At 50.5% G+C, this 22,212-nt stretch overlaps 1 protein-coding gene across 1 annotated transcript in view; it reads left to right on the top strand.

Annotated features, from left to right (window-relative positions):
- The window catches only part of OVA2 (tRNA synthetase class I (I, L, M and V) family protein), a 153,054-nt gene that overhangs the window by 85,624 nt on the left and 45,218 nt on the right, over positions 1-22,212 (top strand). The window contains exons 8-11 of the mRNA XM_086785876.1: positions 998-1,105; positions 1,206-1,356; positions 1,442-1,688; positions 1,851-2,137. Of these exons, the coding sequence (XP_086642002.1) occupies positions 998-1,105; positions 1,206-1,356; positions 1,442-1,688; positions 1,851-2,137 (793 nt within the window). The remainder of the gene's footprint in view (positions 1-997; positions 1,106-1,205; positions 1,357-1,441; positions 1,689-1,850; positions 2,138-22,212) is intronic.

Below are 22,212 nucleotides of genomic sequence, written 5' to 3'. Positions count from 1 at the left end.
GGAAGTGTTTTACCATTGTTTCTAATATATGAGTAGTAGCAACTTGGGACAGCTATGAATGTACCATACAATCCTTAAAAAAGCAGTGGTTTCACAAAAAAAAAAGTGGAGGAGCCCTAAAAGGGTTATTGTTCTAGTAGTGAGTGAACGCACTCCTATAAGTGGATAAGATAAGTGTGCCATGTGGCATTCACTTATTAGAGTGTGATATTTGTACGGGTGCATTATACTTGGTGAGTGAACATCACATCTATCATATCAATCAATCACATCATTGAGTTGCACCATGTTGCATTCACTTACTAGACTGTGATATTTGTATGACTTGTGCAAGCCCTAACCCTAAACCTACACTAAAATACTATTAACACTTGTACATGCTAACTGAAACTCATCATTGAGGAGAGTGTCATGTATTTAGCTATGAGGAACTTCACGATCCTTCAAGGCTCAGAAGTCTTAAAATGAGTCTTTTATGGGTGTTCATCTGATTAGTTGTCATGTGGTTTAGTGTGTCAAATGCTCTATGTCTATGGACTCCCCTAGAGCAGAAACATAGATTGGGTAATCTAGAGGGCCATGCCAGGTGTTGAGATAGCCAATGTGAAAGTGAAATCCCAGTAAAGTCACACGGTGGAAAATGGAAAGGGTTAGTTGGTCTCTGTTGTCCATGTCAGTTTGGCTTCGGCTTGGGGCTGGTGGAGGGTATTGTATCACATGCGTGCTCCACTAAGAATACATTATTGCTTGTGGGTGTCTCGTAAGGAAGATTTTCAATTTGCCTAGATTTATTTTATATTACCAAAATTAAGGTATTTAGATTTATTGTAGAGGAACTTATAAATTGTAACTGTCAAAGCATGCATTTTTAATGATGAAAGGGTTGCCCAGTCTGCGGGCACAATAAAATGCACGTTGCATCAATCTCAAATCTAACTTTTGTTTGTAATAGCTCTTACTCAGAGCACTTAATATGATTACCTTTTTGTTTGTGCAGATAGAGGTGTTTGGTCAGATGGTTTTGAATGGCCATATTTATCGAGGAAGGAAACCTGTACACTGGAGCCCATCTTCTCGTACTGCACTAGCTGAGGCAGAGCTTGAGGTGAACAGTTTTGGCATCGCAACCCTTTGGCTACATGTTTGCTGTTGTGCTTAAATATATCTTTCACACTCTCAGTAAAGATCCTTGTGTTTCTTATCAGTATCCAGAGGGTCATACTTCTAGAAGTATATATATGGCTTTCAGAATGACTCATGTTAGTGAAAGCTTTCCAGTAGAACTGAAAGGCTACATTTCTTGCTTGGGTGTAGCAATTTGGACCACTACTCCTTGGACAATACCTGCAAATGCTGGTAAACTTTTTCTGTATTGTGACTGGGTGCTTATCTGGTATTACTATGGGGTTTAGCATGAAACTAATCTTGCGTTTTGTTCCAGGCATTGCAGTAAATGACAAGCTGCTGTATGCTGTGGTTGAAGTACACTCCCGAGTGGATGGAGATCTTGGGGGGGATGGATCAAGCAAGGTGGGAAAGGAGAAAAAAATGCACAGGAGTGGCTTGCAGAATCCAAACCTCAAGTATTTGGTGGTGTCGCTTGACCTTGTGGGGAAACTGCAGTCCAAGTGGGGAGTGGATCTGGAAGTAAAAGGGACCTTCTCTGGGTCAGCTTTGGAGCATTGCAGGTATTTTTCCTGGTGCTTGAATTATGAAAACTAGTATATTTTTCTTTTCGGAGTTTTGCATCGTTGTGTCCCTTTATCTCAAAGTATTATTATGGATTGATAGAGAAGCTGCACACTTCTGTCCTACCTGAATTTATCATTTTTGTTGGTTGTTTGTGACAGATATGTTCATCCTCTATTTCAAAGAGAGTGTCCAGTTGTTGTTGGTGGGGACTATATAACAACAGAATCAGGGACAGGGCTAGTCCATACTGCGCCTGGGCATGGCCAGGAAGACTTTGCAACTGGAAAGAAATATGGGCTTCCCTTGTTGTCACCTGTAGATGATGAAGGGAATTTCACAGAAGACGCAGGCGATTTCAAAGGGTTAAATGTGCTGGGTGAGGGTAATGTGGCTGTTGTAGAGGCGCTTGACAAGGTTCAGCATCTTCTCATGGAGGAAGCTTACGGTAAGGTTTCTTTGGCGCAGGTTAAGATAGTCCTCATATGCATGGTGTGCCTCTACTGCTCTACTGTTCTGCTAGAATTTAGTTGAACGGTGCCTATTTAATTATTTTATTGCTTACAAAATTGTGGAAAGACGGAGTGTATTAAAATGGAGATAAACTGTCTTATACTGATCCCTAGCGATCAAAACCATTTCCTGGCTGTGTAATGCCAATCTGTCCAAGAGCTGTTCAACTACATTAAAGATGCATTTCTAAGGTAGTAAATCTATGGCAAAGGTTGTTTGGTGTTGTGCTTCCAACCTCCGCGATGACTCCAAGGTTAATTTGGGAACACGACCACTGCCGAATGTATATATCGGATGTAGGTATATCACTGTTTGGAATGGAGCATCTATTACCAGAGGAGCAGCCCCAAACTCTGCCTTGACAATCTTGTGCGGTATGGATGCCTTGCTCCGGATCATACTGGAGAGCATCAAAATCTGTATCCTCTCCAAGATTTGCCAGTCTTTCTGCCCTAAGTGCAGTCCCCAAGAGGCTATCCCATAAGACACTGCAGGACTGACCTAAGTGTCAAAAAGCCATATTTTTGTGCTGGGTTCTTGGAAATGTGCCTGGAAACATTGTCTCTCCAACCTAACCAAGGCTGCTTGCCCTTGTGTTATACATGCTTGTGCTGCTGGCTTCATGGTAAATATCGGTCGTGAGAAGGTAATACCTTAGTATAGGTATGATGAGACTATCTCCACCTCCCCTTGGCATATGTAAATGTATGTCCTTTTGCTGCTGCCCACTATCACCCACCTACATTGACGAGATTGAGACCCCAATGGTGCTAGTGCCCGAACTCTCCTTGCCATACAATGTGAGAACCCCCCATATCATATGTACTGGGACAGCAAGCTCCTGGAGCCTTTTGAATAAATGAGCCCGTGGGACATTGTCAAATGCTTTGTGGAAGTCCACAAAACAGCAATACACCTGCCTGCTCCTCCTCAGCAATAGCTCCAAGAGTGAAGATGTGGTCTAATGTCGAGAAAGATCTCCTGAATCCTGTGTGCCCCTTGGCTCGTTGCCCATGTCTCGCTACATGGTAGCTGATTTTTGCCTCTAGGACTGAACCAAATACTTTGTCTGCACTTAGAGACAATGTGTAAAACTCCTCCTCCCGCTGTGCCAAGAGAGCCCAGTTCTTGCGTTGGGTAAACCATTGAGACCTTCTCTGTGCTTGGCATGCCGTGTGTTGGGATCAAGGTCTTTCCTATGCGTTTGTTTTTGTGTGTGAACATCCTCTTACAAACGAGTAAACACCCACTTATGTTTGTGTGTATGTGAACTCACTCTTATCTAGATATTATTTGTGTGTTAGATGTAGTACTGCTCCATAGATCTTGGCCATTGTGTGGCCACTTATGATAGTTGTGTAATTACCTGGGTCCATGGTGTCTGTTGCTTTGTGGATGGGGACGATGGTGTTAGAAGTCCAAAAGGGGGGAAGCCTTCACAAAGTGGTATGTTAAAAAGACTTGCAAGAATGGGAGGTAGTACATTGTGTCCGTGGGCAAAGTGTTCCGCTCGTAGATCTTCATGATCTTTTTTTTTCCCCGGAAGCAAGATCCTTCTATTATTTAACAAAATCATAGTCACGAGAAACGTTTCTGAGTTTTGAAGGTTTTTTTTTGAAAGGTTTCGTCCGTCACTTACAAAACCACAAGTTTTGGATATATATATATATATATATATATATATATATATATATATGAAATTTTAATTTATATATACATAGTAGAGGGAAGAGAGAGGAAGAGAAGATCAAGGTAAGGAGGGCAAAGAGGGGGAGGAGGAGGAGGAGGAGAAGAAGAGGGGGCAGCAGTGGAAAGTGCTCATTGCTTAGAGGGCACAGGGGGCAGCAGTTGGCAACAAGGGGCATAGGGCGCAGATGTGGGGGGTTGTTGGGGTCTCCAGCGTGGGCAGATGTGGGGCGTGGGCGCAGCAACGTGGAGACTTACAGCAGACTCGTATGAAGGTGAGGCGGTGACAGAAGCATGCAATGGGCAAATTGGTGGCAATCGACAGTCGCACGCGTTTTTTGGGAGACAAAAAACGGAAAGAAAAAAGACTTTTTAAAAGTGAACAAAACGTTTTGTCAAAGGTTTTGAAGGTTCTGTAGAAACGTTTTGTGACAAAACGTTTCGCAAGTTTCGCCAAGCCAAAACGGGTTTTTTGGTGACTATGAACAAAATACAGCCTCAAAGGCTAGATACAAACTTGCCTCCATGTACGGAGGAAGGATTAAGGAACAAAATAAGGGGAAAAGGATTAAGGAACAAAATAAGGGGAAGGATGCACTTCTCCTTAAGGTGGCCGCTCTATGAGGAGAAGGCTGTCTTATACAAGGGGTGAGGGAGGGAATAACCACACGGGTGGTTTGCAGGACCAAGTGGGCTCACCACCACCATCTGTGAGAAAAGGACTAGGTCACCAAAGCCTCAGGAAGGCTTCCCAACGATTCCGCATATGGTCAGAACCACCCTAAAGCTTCCCCCACTGTCTAGGGAGGGTATGAATGATGTCTAGCCAAATGCTCGTGATGGACTCTGTAGGTGGAGTGTGGGTGCTTTCGATGGCTTTGCTGCATTGAGCTCTCCAAATGTTCCATGCGGCAATGCTACTGTAGATCTCCCATCTCTTGCTCGAACCAAGAGTCTAGCAGACCAGTAGATGGGCTTGGACTAGCATAGTAGCACTATTGAGATGCGAAGGTGAGAGACTTGAAGGGCTAGCCCCCCCATATGCCATCACCACCTCGGTCTCACTGGCCCAAGTGATAGTACCCCATGTAATAGTACGGGGGGAGGCTGTGTCCATAGTGAAGATGCGGAGAATCCGCTGCCAAATGTGCTGAACCTTTGGGCAATCCCAAAGACAATGTCGTTGAGACTCCTGGGGATGGCCACATCTCGTACATGCTACTTGTCTACTGCCAATGGCCAACCATGTGCCAATTGCCAAACTCCGATGAGCGAGCAACCACAAAAAGAGGGTGATCTTCCGATGTTGAAAATTGTCCCGGACCCTCTTCCAGAAGTTTGAGAGAAAGCGCTGTGAGAGGCCCTAAGGCTGCCAGTGTCCTGCTGCTGTCGGGGTGCCCTCAACCTCGGGCATTTGGATCGTACGGCCTTTTTTTTTTTTCCGAGAAAAGATCCTTTCATTAGTTATGTAAAAAACGCCCGTAGGGCTACAAAAGAGATCTCTCCTGCTCCTAACAGAGAGAAGAGCAGTGAATACATCATGGCAGCCCGGGAGACTCTCCCTAGGTGCTGCAAAATACAAGCATCAGCCTAAAGGACTGAGCGGCTAAATCATACAATGGGGGGGGGAAAGAGCCAAACAGGTGGCGTGTAGTGCCAACGGGGGGATCCCGTGTGTAGGGTGTAGAAAGGGCCACAGCGCCAAGTGGTATGAAAGGCCTGGCGCCATAAAATCGCCTCATCCGAGTCTCCCCGGATGCGGTCGTACTGTCCTCGCAGGGTGTGGATCAACTCCTGCCAAATCCCCCGAACAGTCTCTGCTGGTGGCTCTAATCTCCCCTCAAAGGCCGTGAAGCACCGGGCCCTCCAGGTGAACCAGATGGTGAGGCTGCTGAGGAGCTCCCATCGTAAATCCCTCTCCTGTGTCCAGCTGGCGGACGAGAAATCCGGTGCCGGAACCAGGCGAGGCTGGCCCCTAATAAATCTGATGGCCTGACTGCCCTGCTCCATCTCATAGCCCATAGCAGGCCCTGACGAAGTCGACCAAGCAGCGGCACCCCACGTAAACATACCCTCTGGAGAGAGGGGGGCTAGAATACGCAGCATCCGCAGCCAAATCTGCTGTGCCTGAGGGCAGTCCCAAAGGCAATGTCTCTGTGTCTCCATAGGGTGGCCGCATCGGACGCAGGCCGCCGGAAGACCGCTGTAAACAAGCCAAGTGCCAACTGCTGAGCCCCTGTGGGCGACCAGCCACTGAAAAGCCGAGATCCTGCGGGCCTGTCGACTAGCCCAGAGCCGAGCCCAGAAATCCTCCAGGAACTCCTGTGATAGTCCCTGCAATCGCCAATGCCCCGCTGCCGCTGGAGAAACCGTCCTCCTCGCCGTCAAAATATGCCGTCCCAGCCGAACAGTATACTGAAAAAATGTGATCTCTGTGGCCTCAAGGGATGCATAAGGATCATGCCACTCGTACTCTCCGGGGTCCCACTGTAGCCGGGCCAAGGGGCGCGCTGCATATGCCCATATACGCCAATCCGGGAGCACGTCAGCAGGGTCGGGGTCAATATGCCACTTCCGAGAAGCGGCAGCCACTACCCGAATCCTCTGAAAGGTGCACTCTGCAACCAAAGGCGACTCCACCTCCACTCTCTGGAGTCGGCCCTCATCCTGAATCTCATAATAGAGGCATCTGCCATCCTCAGTGCTAGCTCTGACAGCAATCAGGATCTCCAACTGTGTGAAGGCACCCATCCACCGTGGGGCCACTGGCTCGAGAGGTGTGAACCACTCCTCTGTAAGTGCCTCCTGAATATCACCCCTCATAATCAACCCCCCTCTGAAGTGACTCAGCCTCTCCACCTGGGTCTCCTCTGGTAGACTGCAGAAAGCCTGCCAGTCTCCAAAACTACGAGCTGGGCCTGCCGCTAAAGGTCCCCAGGCTAGACGAGGCCGAGAACCCAGCATATGACCCTGCTCTGTACGAACCGCTGGGCTCCAGATGAGCGGCTGCCTGGCCCGCTCCTCAACACAAGACGGAGGCCGCTGAGAGAGCCCCGGTCTCAGCAGCTCCCAAGCTCTCAGGATACTCAAAGCAAATCTGTCCTCCCATCCTCTACTGAGGCCTGTCCTCCTCATCTCTATGAATATCCAGTGAATCTCTGGTGCCCAAGTACCCCCTGCAGGAGGCGCCCGGGCCTGCAGTCGCTGCAAGAGGAGCTCTTTCCAAGGCTCAGCGCCTGGAAGCAACCCCCGAACAATAAGCTTCCCCAATAAGGCTCTACTCTGATCGACTGGATCTATAATGCCCAAACCGCCCTGAGCCAGCGGCAGTGTAATAACTGCCCATGCAACCTTTGCCCGAGCTGGCTGACCGTCCCGCCCAGACCACAGAAAGTTCCTGATCAGCCTCTGTACCTGGCTGATGCAAGAGCTCGAGAAAATCCAGCAAGACGTAATGTACCACATAGTCGCTAACAGCACCTGATTTGCCACCACCACCCTCCCAGCCAAGGATAGTCGAGCTGTACTCCAATACAATAGCTTCTTCCGAATGCTCAGAAGAAGCGGGGCAATCTGCTGCTCAGGTGACAAATCGAGGCCAATCTGGCATCCCAAATACCGCACTGCTGTGCCTGGAGGAATCCATCTAAAACCGGGGTCCGGACTCCATGCCGGAGTGGGAGCACTACTGATCCAAAAGGCCACTGTCTTGCGCCAATTGATCAATGCTCCCGAAGCTGCACTAAAAACCTGGAGCGACTGCTCTGCCCGAATAAGATTGGCCTCTTGGCCATGCAAAAATAAGCCCGTGTCGTCTGCAAACTCAGCATCAAGCAAATCCTCCCCCCGGACTGGGAGCTGAAGTCCTCTCAAACCAACCTCCTCTGCCGTCAAATACATACTCATAGCCTCCGCAAAGAAGAGAAAAAGGAAAGGGGCGAGAGGACACCCCTGACGGACTGATCTGGTCAGCTCAAAACTCGGCCCCCGACCTCCTGCAATCAGCACCTGGCTGCGAGCTGTGGAATACAAAGCTACCACCCCTCTGATCCATCCTGGCTCAAAGCCCAGGCGTAGCATAGTGCCCTCTAAGAATCCCCAATCAACTCTATCGTATGCCTTCTCAAAATCGAGAAGCATCACGACCAAGTCCTCGCCAAGAAACCTAGCTCGGGCCGTCGCCTCCCAGAAAGTAAAGATGTTGTCAAGGATACTGCGCTCCTTGACAAATCCTGTCTGAGTAGCATGAATCAACTCCCCCAGGAAGGGCTGGATCCTCAAACTCAAGGCCTTTGCCAAGACCTTGTATACAGTATTGAGGATCGTAATAGGCCTCCAATGCCGAATGTCATCCGATACTCCCTCCCCCTTGGGGATAAGATAGATCAAGCCCTCTGAAAAGCTCTGCGGCATCACCCCAGTGTCCAAAACATGCTGAAAGCCCCTGCGGAGGCCTGGCCCCAAAAGGTCCCAATAGCGCATAAAAAAGGCCGGCGTCAATCCGTCCTCCCCTGGGCAACTATGCCGCGGCAGGACCCTCAAGGCCTCGGCAAGCTCAATCTCTGACAGAGGCGCACCTAGAACTGTGCGCATATGGTCTGTGACCCTCCTCTGCACATGGGCCCACACAGTCTGTCTGCATATATCTCGATCCTCAGTGGCTGGCTCCGCTGAAAGCAAGTCACGATAAAAAGCAGTGGCAATGGCTCTGATCTCCCCGAGCTCAGTAGCTATCGATCCATCCGGTCTACCAAGCTGGCGAACCCCTGCTCGCGCATGACGGGGTCCAGTGATCTCAAAAAACTCCCCAGTCACTCTATCACCAAGCTGCGTCCACTGAGAGGCCTGACGACGATAGTAAAACTCATGTCTCTGCTCCTCTGCCTCTCTAACCTCCTGGCGTGCCTGGCTCAGCTGGGACGCCACCCACTCACATGCAGGCTGCTGCTCCTGAAGGCGCTGTAGCGAAGCAAGGCTGCGTCTCAGCCGTTGCTCCCGCTCGCGAATCTCTCCCAGTCGTGTCAAAGCTGCAGCGTGTAGAAAAGAGCTAAGATCAATGAGTCCCTGGGCACACTGGCCCGCTGCATCCTGGTCAGAGCACTGACTATCATGCCAGATCCTCTCAATGTCCTCAGCGAGACTGGGGTCTGCAAGTACCCTCTCTGGGATCCTCAACTGCAAGCTGGGCTCCCGTGTCCCCTCCTCCAAAGTCAGTATAACTGGCGCATGATCTGAAAATGAGGTGCCAGCAAGAATGCCGACGGAGCCCCCTCGCTCCCCCAACCAATCGCCCACATAAAAGCGATCAATCCGAGATAGATTAGTCCCTCCCTGCCGTCGATCCGACCGAGAGAAACTAAGACTGTCCTGAGACCGGGAGAAAGCCCCATGCTGCCATGCATCAGTGATCCTCAGTGTCATACAAAACCGGTCCCAAGCTGCAAGCTCCGTGCCGTGCACTGTAACATGACTGCCTCCCACCCTATCTGCCGGGTCCTCAAGCATGTTGAAGTCTCCCCCAACACACCAATGTGCAGCCTCTGGCAATGCATCCGTAACCTGAGTCCAGAACTCTGCTCTGGCACTAGCATGATTGGGCGCATAGATGTTGAGCACACCCAATAGCTCATCATGCATCCTCAGAATGACATACTGTGCTCTACCAGGCACAATGATCCCTCGATCCACAATGGCCTGCCGCCATGCATCTGCAATAACCATGCATACTCCTCCCTGTCCACCCAAAGGACCATTGGATCGTACGGCCTAGCTGTGCGGTGTATGCAAAGAACGGGGTACCCGGGTCCCATTGGAGGTGCGTGATGGGCTGGCTCTCCCAAATCCATGAATGCAAGAGTCTCTCCTTGGCCACCTTGGCCCCGGAGGTGGCTCTACGTGCCACTCATGTGCATGGAATCCGATTACCCTCACCCTTTGTTATGTGCATCCCCTGAGGTTCTCCAAGGGGGACTCTGACCTACACTGGACAACTCACCATCTCACTCCTCCTCTCTCTAGAGATTGGTGCCTCCTTCATGAGGGCTGTTGGGCTGCATTTTATGTAGTTTCTCCTTCCCAACTCCATTTCCAAGCTTGCTAAGGTGATTTTCAAGCTTCCAAGAGTGTTTCTGGATGCAAATCACTCTCCTACACACTCCCAATGACTGAAATTCAGCAAAACAGCGCTCTTTATTGCTGTAATTTCTGGTCTTTTTGCTGTAAACCCTAATTTCAGCCCTCCTTTCTCAAGTTAAACCATAGGGGAAGCTTTCCCAAGGATCCCTTCACCCTCTTGAAGACTTTTGTCGCTCGCGAAGAAATGCGACAAATCGAAGATCTCATCACTCCAAGGACTTCCATGGCAAAGACTTCCGTTGTCATTGACTCTACTTGCAATTGGTAAGCTTTTATGCTTAAATATGGAAGCAAGTAGCAGGAGGGAGGAACTGGATTACAAGATCACATACTCTGTGTAGTGTTCTCTTGTCCTACGTGCTCTCTTGGAGATTGTTGCTACCATATGTTGGTGGAACAATAGAGAGCAGATGGTAGGGAAATTGGACACTTGAGAGGGTAGTGTGAGTTGCAAGTCTACATGGACAACCACTTGTTTGCAATACTGTATTCATATGCATTGGTATGGAAATCTGGTTAGAAATGCCCATGACACTATGTACTTGATTCTCCCAAGATCAATATACTTTATTTGAGGGAGGGGTCGGCCTTTCCGGTTCATTGTGTGTCTCATGTCAATTCAACAAATTACTTCTTGTATTTGAGAAAGTGTATTGATTAGCATTGTATTCAACCAAGTTACATCATCAAAGGTGCCTACGGTAGAACCTGAGAGAAAATCAAGCCCCTCCCATATTTGCTTTATTGTGCTACATATCTTAGAGTCCTGTATGAGCATAGTGGTTGAGTACTTCAGGTACGTTGCGGTACGAGTACGTAAAGTACGCATCAAGATAAGTACTTTAAGTACGTTCACGTTTTTTACTATATATATATATATGTGTGTGTGTGTGTGTGTGTGTATGACGTGCGTTTCAGTCGTTCCCCTTGTTGTTGAGAGGGTTGTCACCTTTTTTGGCCGTACTGTGTGTCGACTGAGATGGGAGTCTCCTGTACTTGCCATAGAGAGGATCTTCACCGACTTCTGCTGTTGATGTCGCCTATACTTGCTGCGCGCTTTCTTAACCTTCTCGCTGTGGCCTTCAGGCGTTTTCTGCCGTTCTTCCCTTCCAACATGCTAGCTTCTTCTTCTTTAGCCTGCCCTCTGCTTTCTGTTGCGCATCAAGGCTTGTGTGTGTGTGAGAGTCCTCGCCTGCCCTTTCTGTTGCGAGCTGTGTATGTGTGTGCAACAAGCAGTGTGTTTATAGCAGTGACTGTGTGTGTGCAGCAGCAATTTCTCAACAAAACAAAAAAAACAAAAAAAAATGTGTGCATAGGAGCAGCTGTGTTTTTTCCCTTTTCGAAAGGGCTTCTAGTTCTTCGCAGCCTATTGCAGTGTACAGCCAAGATAGTGAGCGTTGTGCCTGCTCAGCTAGTGTGGAACCTAAATGTCAACAAGTTATGCAGCAGGACAGTCACCTTGACACTATTGATGCTTAGATAGTCTATGATGCAATGCATGAGGGTTTTGCTGACATTCGCAAAGCATGGGATAAGTCACTTTTTTTTTTTCGAGAAAAGATCCTTTCATTAGTTATAAAAAAACGCCCACTGGGCTACAAAACCCTCTCCTGCTCATCAGAAGGAGAGCAGAGATCCAATCAAGGCAGCTTGGGAGACTCTCCCTAGGTGCAAGAAAGTACAAATAAAAGTATAAATAACTGAGAGGCTATATCATACAATAGGAGGGGGGAAAATCCAAACATGTGGCGTGTAGTGCCAGCGGGGGGTACCCGCGTGTAGAGTATAGAAAGGGCCGCTGCGCCAAGTGGTGTGGAAGGCCTAGCGCCGCAAGATCGCTCGATTCGAGTCGGCTCGGATGCGGTCATACTGTCCTCGTAGGGTGTGAATCAACTCCTGCCAGATAGCCCGAACAATCTCTGCTGGTGGCTCCAGTCTCCTCTCAAAGGTCCTGAAACAACGGGCTCTCCAGGTGAACCATATGGTGAGGCTGCGGAGGAGCTCCCATCGTAAATCCCTCTCTTGTGTCCAGCCGGTGGACGAGAAATCCGGTGAAGGAACAAGGTGAGGCTGGTCCCTAATGAATCTGATGGCCTGGCTGTCCTGCTCCGTCTCGTATCCCAGAGCAGGCCCTGACGAAGTCGACCAAGTAGCGGCTCCCCACGTATACATGCCCTCTGGAGAGAGGGGGGCCAAGATGCGCAGCATCCTCAGCCAAATCTGTTGCGCCTGTGGACAGTCCCATAGGCAATGTCTCTGTGTCTCCAATGGGTGGCCGCATCGGATGCAGGCCGGCGGAAGGCCATTGTAGACAAGCCAGGTGCCAACTGTAGAGCCCCTGTGGGCAACCAGCCATTGGAAAGTCGAGATCCTGTGTGCCTGTCAGCTAGCCCAGAGCCTGGTCCAAAAATCCTCTAGGAATTCCTGTGAGAGTCCCTATAGCCCCCAATGCTCCGATGCAGCTGGAGAGACCATCCTCCTCGTAGTCAAAATATGCCTCCCCAACCGAACAGTGTATTGGAAAAAGGTGATCTCTGTGGCCCGGGGGACGCATAAGGATCATGCCACTCGTACTCGCCAAGGTCCCACTCGAGCCGGGCCAAGGGGCTCGCAGCATATGCCCATATGCACCAATCAGAGTCCACATCTGCAGGGTCTGGATCAATATGCCACTTCCGAGAAGCGGCGGCCACTACCCGTATCCTCTGAAAGATGCACTCTGCAACCAAAGGCGACTCCGCCTCCACTCTCTGAAGTCTGCCCTCATCCTGTATCTCATAGATGAGGCATCTACCATCCTCAGTGCAAGCTCTGACAGCAATCAGGATCTCCAACTGTGTAACGGCTCCCATCCACCGTGGGTCCGCTGGCTCGAAAGGCGTGAACGACTCCTCATTGAGTGCCTCCTGAATGTCATGCCTCATAATCAGCCCCCCTCTGAAGTGACTCAGCCTCTCCGCCTGGATGTCCTCTGGGAGACTGCAAAAGGCATGCCAATCTCCAAAACTGCGTGCTGGGCCTGCCGCCAATGGTCCCCAGGCTAGACGAGGCCGAGAACCCAGCATATGACCCTGCTCTGTGCGTACCGCGGGGCTCCAGATGAGCGGCTGTCTGGCCCGCTCCTCATCACAAGTGGGAGGTCTCTGAGAAAGCCCCGGTCTCAGCAGCTCCCAAGCTTGCAGGATGCTCAAGGCAAATTTGTCCTCCCATCCTCTACTGAGGCCTGTCCTCCTCATCTCTATGAAGATCCACTGTATCTCTGGTGCCCAAGTCCCCCTGGGAGCTCTAGCCTGCAGCCGCTGAAAAAGAAGCTCCTTCCAAGGTTCAGCGCCTGGAAGCAGCCCCCGAACAATAAGCTTCCCCAACAAGGCTCTACTCTGATCAGTTGGATCTATAATGCCCAAGGCTTGCGGAAGAGCAATAACTGCCCAAGCAACCTTAGCCCGGGTCGGCTGACCATACCGCCCAGACCAAAGAAAGTTCCTGATCAGCCTCTGTACCTGGCTGATGCAAGAGCTCGAGAAGATCCAGCAAGACGTGATGTACCACATAGTCGCTAAAAGCACCTGATTTGTCACCACCACCCTCCCAGCCAAGGATAGCCGAGCTGTACTCCAATACAAAAGCTTCTTCCGAATGCTCAGAAGAAGCGGGGCGATTTGCTGCTCAGGTGACAAATCAAGTCCAATCTGGCATCCCAGATACCGCACTGCTGTACCAGGAGGAATCCATCTAAAACCCGGGTCTGGGCTCCATGCCGGAGCGGGAGCGCTACTGATCCAAAAAACCACTGTCTTGCGCCAATTGATCAATGCTCCCGAAGCTGCACTAAAAACCTGGAGCGACTGCTCTGCCCGACGAAGATTGGCCTCCTGGCCATGCAGAAACAATTCTGTGTCATCCGCAAACTCAGAATCGAGCAGGTCCTCACCCCGGACTGGAAGCTGGAGTCCTCTCAAACCAACCTCCTCTGCTGTCAGATACATGCTCATAGCCTTTGCAAAGAAAAGAAAAAGAAACGGGGCAAGAGGGCATCCTTGACGGACTGATCTGGTCAACTCAAAACTCGGCCCCCGTTCTCCTGCCATCAACACCTGTGTGGAATATAGAGCCACCACTCCTCGAATCCAGTCTGGCTCAAAACCGAGGCGAAGCATAGTGTCCTCTAGGAAACCCCAATCGACTCTATCGTATGCCTTCTCAAAATCGAGAAGCATCACGACCAAGTCCTCACCGAGAAATCTAGCTCGGGCCGTCGCCTCCCAGAAGGTGAAAATGTTGTCAAGGATACTGCGCTCCTTGACGAATCCTGTCTGGGTAGCATGAATAACTCCCCAAGGAAGGGCTGGATCCTCAAACTCAAGGTTTTTGCTAGGACCTTGTAGACAGTATTGAGGATCGTAATAGGTCTCCAATGCCGAATATCATCTGACACTCCATCCCCCCTGGGGATAAGAAAGATCAAGCCCTGTGAAAAACTCTGTGGCATCACCCTAGTGTCCAAAACATACTGAAAGCCCCTGCGGAGGCCTGGCCCCAAAAGGTCCCAATAGCGCATAAAAAAGGCAGGCGTCAATCCGTCCTCCCCAGAGCAACTATGACGCGGAAGGACCCTCAAAGCCTCAACAAGCTCATCCTCTGAAAGGGGCTCCCTCAAAACTGTGCGCATACGATCTGACCCTCCTCTGCACATGGGCCCACATAGTCTGTCTGCAAGCATCACGTGCCTCCGTGGCTAACTCCGTTGAAAGCAGGTCTCTATAGAACTCAGTGGCAATAGCTCTAATCTCCCCGGGCTCAGTGGCTAATGATCCGTCCTGCCTCCTGAGCTGGCGTACTCCTGCTTGAGCATGGCGGGGTCCGATGATCTCAAAAAACTCCCCAGTCACTCTATCACCAAGCTGCGTCCACTGAGAGGCTTGGCGATGATAGTAGAACTCGTGTCTCTGCTCCTCTGCCTCTCTAACCTCCTGGCGTGCCTGGCTCAGCTGGGACGCCACCCACTCGCATGTAGGTAGCTGCTCCTAAAGACGCTGGAGCGAAGCAAGGCTATGTCTCAAGCGACGCTCCCGCTCTCGTGTCTCTCCCAGCCGTGTCAAGGCTGTAGCGTGCAAAAAAGAGCTTAGCTCGATGAGTCCCTGGGCACACTGGCTTGCTGCATCCAGGTCAGAGCTCTGGCTATCATGCCATATCCTCCCAATGTCCTCAAAAAGACTGGGATCTGTAAGTATGCTCTCTGGGATCCTTAACTGCAAGCTGGTCTCCCGTGTCCTCTCCTCAAGTGTCAAAATAACTGGCGCATGGTCTGAAAAAGAGGTGCCAGCGAGAATGCCAACGGAGCCACCACGCTCCCCGAACCTGTCGCCCACATAGAAGCGATCAATCCGTGATAGATTAGTCCCTCCCTGTCGGCGATCCGACCGAGAAAAAACTAAGACTGTCCTGAGAACGGGAGAAAGCCTCATGCTGCCATGCATCAGTGATCCGCAGTGTCATACAAAATCGCTCCCAAGCTGCAAGATCCGTGCCGTGCACTGTAACATGACTGCCTCCCACCCTATCGGCCGGGTCCTCAAGCATGTTGAGGTCTCCCCCGACACACCAATGTGCGGTCTCGGGTAATGCATCTGCAACAAGGGTCCAGAACTCTGCTCTGGCACTAGCATGGTTGGACGCATAGACATTGAGCACACCAAAGTGCTCATCCTGCATCCTCAGAATAACATAATGCGCTCTACTAGGCACAATGACCCCGCGATCCACAATGGCCTGCCGCCATACATCCGCAATGACCATACATACTCCTCCCTGCCCACCCAAGGGGCCAAATCCTGCAGACCAAAATGTGTCCCATCTACCAGGCATCACCGAACCATATCTGCGAATCCTGCTCTCACTCAAATGGTGCTCCTGCATCATCAGAATATCAATACTGCCCCCAACCAGGCATCTCTGAAGCTCTTGCCTCAAGCAACCACGATAACTTACATAGTGTGCGCCGCCAAGGCCCTGTACATTCCATGAGATGATCCTTATGGATGACCTGCTGAGGTGGAGGCTGTCTCAGCCATATGGCGGGCCTTCGCAAGCGGCTTGGATGGAGAGTAATCCCCATCCGAGCGGCTACGAATTTGCCCACCCGGTGTGCTGCAAGAGTCTTGGACCAGGCGCCAGTGGATGTGTCCCATAGCGACTGCCTCCCGCTCGGAGAGAGAAACCTCATGTATGCATACATAGCCAGGGTCCGTGCTAGGTCTTCCACTATGCGAACCACCAAATGTTGATTCCCGGAGGCATCCGCACTCGTGGTATCAAAGAAATGTGCCAACTCCCAGAGTCGGCCTATCACGTCTGTCATCTCCAAATCGCTCACATGGTGAGAAAACTCAACTGCCCGAGTCTTCAAAATATTAAGAGCGAGATCCAGAGTCCACTCCTGGTCGCTAGTGCCGCAGAGAGGGAAGGAGAAGGCCACCGCTGAATCAAGTGCCTCCTCCCCTGGAGGTATCACCACATGAACTCTGATGGGTGCTGGTTCATGGGGGCCCTCCGCTCCAAAAAGGCGTGTGAAAAAGTAGTCGAAAGCCTTCGAGCGCTGTCTAGTGTCGAGACTACTCAATGTCACACTCATGGATGCTGAATCTTGTATCAAGGACAATGATAAACGAAAGATTGCAAAGTGGCAAGTGCGTTCCCTGCAAAAATCAGTGCTTGATAATGGATGCTCTTCCGAGTCTTTTTTCAAAGGTCTCCATGCATCTAGACAAAAGCAAGGCATATCACGTCTTATGTTGTGTGATGGCGCGTGGACTTATACTAAGCAACATCTTGTGGAAATATGTCACTCTCATTTTAGGGATTTGTTTGCCCGTCCTATGCCACTTACACAGGATGCATTGGCTGCCTGCACTATGCTTTTGGATGAGGTTACACCGATCCTATCACTTGATGAGGCACAAGACTTGGAGGAGTCCTTTACGGAGGAAGAACTACAGGTTGCACTTAGAGGTCTCGGCAAATGGAAGTCTCCCGGGTGGGATGGTTTGACAGTTGAATTCTTTCACACATTTTGGCCGGAATTGAAGCTTCCATTGCTATGCATGATTAATCAATGTTGGCGTGACGACATGTTGCCTCATTGTTGCAAGGAAGGCTTGTTGAAATTTCACCCAAAAAAGCAACTCTGTGAGAATTTAGGTGACTGGAGGCCCATCACTCTTATGCCAATTGTTTATAAACTGGTCACCAAAATGATAGTTAATCGCATTAAGGGCTACCTTCACTTGGGATTGCACCCAGCACAATACGGCTCTCTTATGCCAATTGTTTATAATAAACTGGTCGCCAAAATGATAGTTAATCGCATTAAGGGCTAACTTCACTTGGGATTGCACCCAGCACAATACGGCTTTGTTTCCAGGCGGCAAATTATGGACAACATAGCAAATGCCTACATGGGTATTGAGTATGCAAAGTACACCGACCAGGATGTCCTGATTATGCAAGTAGATATTGCTAAGACATTTGACACTGTCCACTGGGACTTCATAGCTGGGATGATGGATCGGATGGATTTTGGATCCAAAATGCAAAATGTGATTTATTGGCTCTACCAGGGTGGTACTGCTCAATGCATTTTTGGTCGGAAACTTTCTACCGCTTGGACTTTGGGTAAATCGGTATGTTAGGGATGCCCACTACTTAGCACACTGCTTTATGTCATTGCCACACACCCCTTGCTGTTATATATTGACAAGCTTACCCAGCACGGCAGCTTGCATGGTATTGTGATGTCGGATGGTTCTCACTTTGTGGCACAGGCTTATGCTGATGACTCCTTCCCTAGAAATACCCCAGCGGATTTGCAACGGATTATGGATGCCCTTTTGCTTTACGGGCTGGCAGCTTGGTTGCATGTCAATTTTCGAAAGTCGAAGCGGTTATCAGTCCACCTCTATCTTTGGCATTCTAATCTCTTGCTAGGTCAGATTGTTCCATCCGGTCAGCTGGTCAGGCGTTTGGGATATCTGATTGGCTGGTATGTTTCTTTGAAAGATGAGATGGTCTGGGTGCTGACTTGATTGGAGTGCAAAATTGATTATTGGAAGCTATCCACTTGGCCTTTGTATGTCCGCTTGCGAATTGTCCAGTCGATCATCACGGCCTACATTCAGTTTCACCTTCGTTTGTTACCTTGGACTAGTAAGCAGATTGATGCATTTATGTCTCGTGCCATTGCCTGTCTCTAGCATACACAATCGGATCGCAAAGGGCTTCATCTGCTCAAACATGCTTATGTGTGCTCGCCAAAAATGCATGGGGGCCTGAACATTCTTGACATTCACTCTCACATGCTGGCACGTAAGGCCACATTGCTCATTGACTTTGTCCGTCAAACGGAGCCCTGGACAAAGGTTGGCAGCCATGTGTGCACACATGAAAGTAGATGCGTATGGTCATTGGGTTTTGGATCACTCGGATGTTATTTTTGGTCATCTTACTAGGCGCATACCAGGTTGCCTTTATGCCACTTCTTTGATTACAGCTTGGCAACAGATCTTATGTTTCATTTACTGGTCAGGTAGACCTCCACATATAGGGAACTCACTCCGATCTCAGAGTATTCATTGGAGTCGAGCCTTTCCTCGGCCTTTAGCGCTAGATCACCCAAGCAAGGCTTATCATCTATCGACTTTGGGAATACGTATGGTATAGGATGTGGTTGATGAGTATGGTATGGTTCTTTCTTTCCCGAGGGCCACCAGGCAATGGCATCTAGGCATGCATCATAGGCTAATATGGCGTGCCATAGCGGAACTTCTGGCTCCATTTCAGCCGGTACCCCCTCTTGAGAAGGAGGATTCATTACAGGATTGGCATTTTGATCGTCAACAGTGGGATTATGACTCATTCCCATTCCATCTCCTCATTGCTTCCAAGGCCTACCGTTTGCTTATTCCTCAGCCTTTGATAGTGGAACATGGGAACAGGCTATGGCACTTGGATAAGCCTTTACCCTGGTGGAAATTGACTTTAAAAAAGGTGTGGAAGTCAAAGTTGCCACTTAAGCAGTGGGTCTTTTTTTGGCGAGGCATTACAGGCGCACTACCGGTTGGTACTCTACTGGCTCAAAGGCGTATTGCTGCAGCTTTATGTCGGCGAGACCGTACCTAACTTATTGTAGAGTTGCTTGCATTTTCGCGATCTTCTTCACCACTTGACAGCACTGCTGTAGTGTAGATTCCCTCGACAGTGCTTTGGGCAACTTTTTTGGATTTTTGGCAGATTATCCTCGGCTTTACTGGGGTATGATGATTTTTTCGCATGGGTGCGATTCTAGGCTCTTTCCGAGAAAAGATCCTTTCATTAGTTATATAAAAACGCTCGTAGGGCTACAAAAGATCTCTCCTGCTCATAAGAGAAACAGAGCAGTGAATACAGCAAGGCAGCCCGGGAGACTCTCCCTAGGTGCTACAAAATACAAGCATCAGTACAAAGAACTGAGGGGCTAAATCATACAATAGGGGAGGGGGGGGGGGAAGCCAAACAGGTGGCCTGTAATGCCAACGGGGGGATCTCGTGTGTAAGGTATAGAAGGGGCCGCTGCACCAGGTGGTGTGAAAGGCCTGGCGCCACAAGATCGCCTCATCCGAGTCGCCCCGGATGCGGTCATATTGTCCTCGCAGGGTGTGGATCAACTCCTGCCAAATCCCTCGTACAGTCTCTGGCTCCAGTCTCCCCTCAAAGGCCGTGAAACACCGGGCCCTCCAGGTGAACCAGATGGTGAGGCTGCTGAGGAGCTCCCATCGTAAATCCCTCTCATGTGTCCAGCTGGCGGACGAGAAATCCGGTGCCGGAACCAGGCGAGGCTGGCCCCTAATGAATCTGATGGCCTGACTGTCCTGCTCCATCTCATAGCCCATAGCAGGCCCTGACGAAGTCGACCAAGCAGCGGCACCCCACGTAAACATACCCTCTGGAGAGAGGGGGGCCAGAATACGCAGCATCCGCAGCCAAATCTGCTGCGCCTGAGGGCAATCCCAAAGGCAATGTCTCTGTGTCTCCATAGGGTGGCCGCATCGGACATAGGCCGCCAGAAGACCGCTGTAAACAAGCCAGGTGCTAACTGCTGAGCCCCTGTGGGCGACCAGCCACTGGAAAGTCGAGATCCTGCGGGCCTGTCGACTAGCCTAGAGCCGAGCCCAAAAATCCTTGAGGAACTCCTGTGAGAGTCCCTGTAGCCGCCAATGTCCCGCTGCAGCTGGAGAGACCATCCTCCTCGCCGTCAAAATATGCCGCCCCAGCCGAACAGTATACTGGAAAAAGGTGATCTCTGTGGCCTCAAGGGATGCATAAGGATCATGCCACTCGTACTCCCCAGGGTCCCACTGTAGCCGGGCCAAGGGGCGCGCTGCATATGCCCATATGCGCCAATCCGGGAGCACATCTGCAGGGTCGGGGTCAATATGCCACTTCCGAGAAGCGGCGGCCACTACCCGCATCCTCTCAAAAGTGCACTCTGCAACCAAAGGCGACTCCACCTCCACTCTCTGAAGTCTGCCCTCATCCTGAATCTCATAGTAGAGGCATCTGCCATCCTCAGGATCTCCAACTGCGTAAAGGCTCCCATCCACCGTGGGGCCACTAGCTCGAAAGGCGTGAACCACTCCTCTGTGAGTGCCTCTTGAATATCATCCCTCATAATCAACCCCCCTCTGAAGTGACTCAGCCTCTCCACCTGGATCTCCTCTCGGAGACTGCAGAAGGCCTGCCAGTCTCCAAAACTACGTGCTGGGCGCTAAAGGTCCCCAGGCTAGACGAGGCCGAGAACCCAGCATATGACCTTGCTCTATGCGAACCGCTGGGCTCCAGATGAGCGGCTGTCTGGCCCGCTCCTCAACACAAGGAGGAGGTCGCTGTGAGAGCCCCGGTCTCAGCAGCTCCCAAGCTCTCAGGATGCTCAAAGCAAATCTGTCCTCCCATCCTCTACTAAGGCCTGTCCTCCTCATCTCTATGAAGATCCAGCGAATCTCTGGTGCCCAAGTGCCCCCTACTGGGGGAGCCCGTGCCTGCAGCCGCTACAAGAGAAGCTCTTTCCAAGGCTCAGCGCCTGGAAGCAGCCCCCGAACAATAAGCTTCCCCAATAAGGCTCTACTCTGATCGACTGGATCTATAATGCCCAAGCCTCCCTGAGCCAGCGGAAGTGTAATAACTGCCCATGCAACCTTTGCTCGGGCTGGCTGACCGTCCCGCCCAGACCAAAGAAAGTTCCTGATCAGCCTCTGTACCTGGCTGATGCAAGAGCTCGAGAAGATCCAACAAGACGTAATGTACCACATGGTCGCTAACAGCACCTGATTTGCCACCACCACCCTCCCAGCCAAGGATAGTCGAGCTGTACTCCAATACAAAAGCTTCTTTCGAATGCTCAGAAGAAGCGGGGCAATCTGCTGCTCAGGTGACAAATCTAGTCCAATCTGGCATCCCAAATACCGCACTGCTGTGCCAGGAGGAATCCATCTAAAACCAGGGTCCGGGCTCCACGCCGGAGTGGGAGCACTACTGATCCAAAAGGCCACTGTCTTGCGCCAATTGATCAATGCTCCCGAAGCTGCACTAAAAACCTGGAGCGACTGCTCTGCCCGAAGAAGATTGGCCTCTTGGCAATGCAAAAATAAGCTCGTGTCGTCTGCAAACTTAGCATCGAGCAGGTCCTCCCCCCGGACTGGGAGCTGGAGTCCTCTCAAACCAACCTCCTCTGCCATCAAATACATGCTCATAGCCTCTGCAAAGAAGAGAAAAAGAAAAGGGGCGAGGGGACACCCCTAACGGACTGATCTGGTCAGCTCAAAACTCGGCCCCCGTCCTCTTGCAATCAACACCTGGCTACGAGCTGTGGAATACAGAGCCGCCACCCCTCTGATCCATCCTAGCTCAAAGCCCAGGCGAAGCATAGTGCCCTCTAAGAAACCCCAATCAACTCTATCGTATGCCTTCTCAAAATCGAGAAGCATCACGACCAAGTCCTCGCCAAGAAATCTAGCTCGGGCCGTCGCCTCCCAGAAAGTAAAGATGTTGTCAAGGATACTGCGCTCCTTGACGAATCCTGTCTGGGTAGCATGAATCAACTCCCCCAGGAAGGGCTGGATCCTCAAACTCAAGGTCTTTGCTAAGACCTTGTAGACAGTA

The sequence above is a fragment of the Cibotium barometz genome, chromosome 48 (assembly GCF_041138505.1).
Source record: "Cibotium barometz isolate CiBa-2024 chromosome 48, ASM4113850v1, whole genome shotgun sequence".
Classification (NCBI taxonomy): Eukaryota; Viridiplantae; Streptophyta; class Polypodiopsida; order Cyatheales; family Cibotiaceae; genus Cibotium; species Cibotium barometz.
The sequence above is the reverse complement of the archived record's forward strand: the minus strand, read 5'-3'. Positions and strand labels throughout refer to the sequence as shown.